The sequence below is a fragment of the Ambystoma mexicanum genome, chromosome 12 (assembly GCF_040938575.1).
Source record: "Ambystoma mexicanum isolate Mex_15411 chromosome 12, UKY_AmexF1_1, whole genome shotgun sequence".
Lineage (NCBI taxonomy): Eukaryota > Metazoa > Chordata > Amphibia > Caudata > Ambystomatidae > Ambystoma > Ambystoma mexicanum.
The window spans coordinates 548,355,286-548,358,908 of record NC_090936.1 but is presented as its reverse complement, the minus strand read 5'-3'; the positions used below and the strand labels follow the sequence as shown (position 1 = coordinate 548,358,908).

Genomic DNA, 3,623 nt, shown 5'->3' with positions numbered 1-3,623 from the left:
CTTTGCGTATTCAGCCAGAGTGAAATGGTTGGTGGTAGTTGCAGACACACTGTAGGACACCACTTTTAGCCATTCCACCATTGCAAAAAGTGAAATACACCCAATATCTTCTAGAAATTGTTTCAAGAGACACTGCTTTACCCCAGCCTACCCAGGCCTGTCACATGCATTTGTGACATACTGCTCAAGAATATTCAGAGGCCCCCCACAGTGTTTGTGTACCATGTGCGGTATGACTGATTGTATAGAAAACTGAGTGATATCTTATGAAAGTCACTAATGCACTTTGCACAGACCCCCACCGGTGTATGTGTATCTTGTGAGGTCTGAGTGGTGGAAGAAAGTCAGTGATGTCTTATTTGAGCCTTTATGTACCTTTCACAAACCCCCACAACTGTATCTGTTCCTTGTGAGATCAGATTGCATGTGTAGGAAACTGAGCAATATATTATGTTTTATTGCACTGTGTATCAATGTAAGTGTCTTTAATAAATGAACTCCATGCCTTCTTATATATATTCAGAGTTTAACCTGGCTCCCTCCCTGATTTTCAGTATTTGGTAAGTTGCTCACATACTGAAAACAACTAACATTCTCGTTCTATATGCTAGAAATGCCCAAACAATGTTTTTTCCATCTTATACATTGCACCTTTTCTGTGGAAAAGTACTGAGAGCTCTTTTAACCTCCTTGTTTCTGAGGCTGTAGATGATAGGATTTAACATAGGAGTTATAACTGTGTAAAATAATGATGCCACTTTGTCCTGATCCCTGGCATACACAGAACTGGGCCTGAGATACATGAAGAGAACAGGAACATAAAACATTGTAACACACACAAAGTGAGAGGCACATGTGGAGAAAGCTTTACGCCTGCCAGCCGAGGATTTTATTTTGATGATTGCAAATATTATGTATGCATAGGAGATGAGGACACTGAGCAGAGATCCAACTTCCACGCAACCTGCCACGGTGAACAAGACAACTTCATTGAGTGTGGTGTCCGAGCAGGAGATTTTAAGCAGAGGAGGAATGTCACAATAGAAGTGGGAGATCAAGTTATCACTGCAGAACTTTAGTCTGAAGATGAAACCTGTGTTTACCAAAGAATTGACTGAACCAACTGTACATGCTGCTGCTACTAGCGAAACACACACTTTCCTAGTCATGATGACTGGATAGTGCAGCGGATTACAAATAGCATTATACCTGTCATAGGCCATCACCCCAAGAAGAAGGGCGTCTGTACTTGCTAGGGCAACAAAGAAGAACAGTTGTGTCACACATCCAAGGAAAGTTATCACATGTAATGTTGAAAGAAAGTTGGCCAACATGTTGGGGGTTATAATAGTTGAGTAAAATAAGTCAACAAAAGACAAGCTGCTGAGGAGGAAGTACATAGGTGTGTGCAAACGCGGGGACTTGATGATTAAAGTAATGATGCCAATATTTCCCAGGAGAGTGATGATATAGACCATGAAGAAGAGTACAAAGAGTGGAATCTTGAGTGTTTCATCTTCAGTGAGTCCCAAAAGGATGAACCATGTGAATGAGGTCTGGTTTTTCATCATCATCTTTCAAACTGGGTTTTTCTTAGGGAGAATACAAAAAATAAATATTATTTGAAGATTCCATTATTTGTTTGCTACATGAATATGTGGTTTGTCATAAGATGAGAGTTTCCTTCAAAACCATAACAGCATTCTTGTGATCACTCATTAGAATTTAATTCTGCAACATTCTACTAAAAGCCCACCTTTACCATTGTAATGTGGCTTAGCTGTCTATAATCATACCTGCATTTGTCCCACATTTAGGTCATGGAAAATGCTCAATATCACTATTGTGTTGTGTGAAGGAGCACCTGAGCCCAGCCCATATGGCTCAATTTGAACTTTATTTACCAGTCCCCAATTTGCCTATGTATTGAGGCCTAAACTTTCATTTGAAAGTTATTAAAAGCTGTTAGATGTGCCTATTACATTCCATCTCTACCATAACACCCTCTATTTTGGAGATTAGGTGTGAGGGAGGGTAGAAGTTAAGAGGTATGATTGTAGTCATTGTAAACCGTTTGTTTTCCTTTTACCCACTCCTCTACTAAAGTAATTATTTCCATGAATATTTTAACTTTCATGGTGAAAAACTAAAGAGAAACTGAAGCATCAACGCAATATTCAACATACAATGTAAACCATTCATCTTAAAATACCCAGTTCTATTGAACTATTTAAAAATTGCATGAAATCAATTTAAACAGTTGAAATGCATTAATCCTCTTTTAGAATGCAACATTGTTTTTTGATCATAGAACATGTCCTACAGAATTTGGAATTATACAGTGACTAAAGGTTGTTCCCTTTGCTTCCATTTTACTGATTTTTGCATATGTACCACTGTTGTTAAAAAAAAAAATCTCTGCAAATGTATGGCTCGCTATGATCCCAAAGCTGGAAATGTGCCTTAAACTAATGATATCTATACCCACTACCCTCAAAACATAATGAAGGATCCTACACCACATCTGTCTTCTTACTTGGCATGCTATAAACATATGTTCTACATTCGGATCACCAAAATTACAACAAGGACAGCCTATATTAACCTCTGTATGTCATTGACTGAGTTTCTCTGCCGTATGATAGACAACATGCATTTAATAGTTTGTCATTTATTTATCAAAACAACTGTTAAGCTAATGCAAGAGTCTGTAACCTGTTGCTCCCCAGATACTTTAGACTATCTCCCCCATGATCCCTTCGCTTTCACTTTGCTGGGTAAAGCAGATGGGAGCTGTAGTCCAGAACATCTGAAGAGCCAAAGGTTGTAGACGCCCAAGTAAAAGTAAGGCTATCCTTAATGACCGAAATGGGGATTTAGAGAGCACAACAATAGGTTTGGATGGTAATGGAGTTCTTTGCAGAGTAAAAGGGGATCCTGCAGGAAGAGGATCTTTAATATTGAGTGGTATAGCATAGATCATGGCTAATAACCAGGGAGGGGTGGGTATCCAGAGACACTGGCAAGAGTCGCCTAGTGCCGGGTAAAATTAGGAGCAATGTGAGGATTAACATAGAAGAAGGTGCAGTAGTAGCAACAGCAAGGTGTAGGGAGCACAGTAGTCTGACTATACAGGAGGACTTCGTCACCTGCACCATCTGTGGGGAATCGGCAGCAGAGAGGGGCACAGAACTACTGCAAGCACCCAGTCTTTCAGGGGCATAGTCGAAGACGATGAGAATTTTAACGTTCTTGATGGAGGAAGGTCATGAGCTCCTCACTGAATTGCAGAATTATGGGGCAGAGTCTGATGTTGGTGTAAAGGAGGTTGCAGACTCTCAGAGTGTATACAGGGAATGCCTCTCCTTTGGTCCTTTCATTCCAACAGTGGGGTTGTTTTAGTCTGCATAAATGATGGCTTCTGATGGAATGTTAGCTACCAGAGATCCTGGTCTTCATGCAAAGGAAAGGTAAAGGGGAAACTTTAGGCTTACCATCTTGTTTATAATGCTGCAGTATTTGAATGTGATGCATGCATACAGGTAGTGGGAGCAGTGTAGTTTGATGATGGCTGATCTCGTGCGGCGGAATTTGCAGAGTCCTTTGATGAGACATGCTGCCAC

General features: G+C 40.2%; 1 protein-coding gene across 1 annotated transcript; it reads right to left on the bottom strand.

The window, feature by feature from the left end:
* Positions 1-638: 638 nt before the first annotated feature.
* On the bottom strand, positions 639-1,574 carry LOC138514574 (olfactory receptor 5F1-like). Its single transcript, XM_069630033.1, has one exon. The coding sequence runs from the start codon at positions 1,572-1,574 to the stop codon at positions 639-641; it is 936 nt and encodes a 311-aa protein (XP_069486134.1).
* Between the last annotated feature and the right edge of the window lie 2,049 nt (positions 1,575-3,623).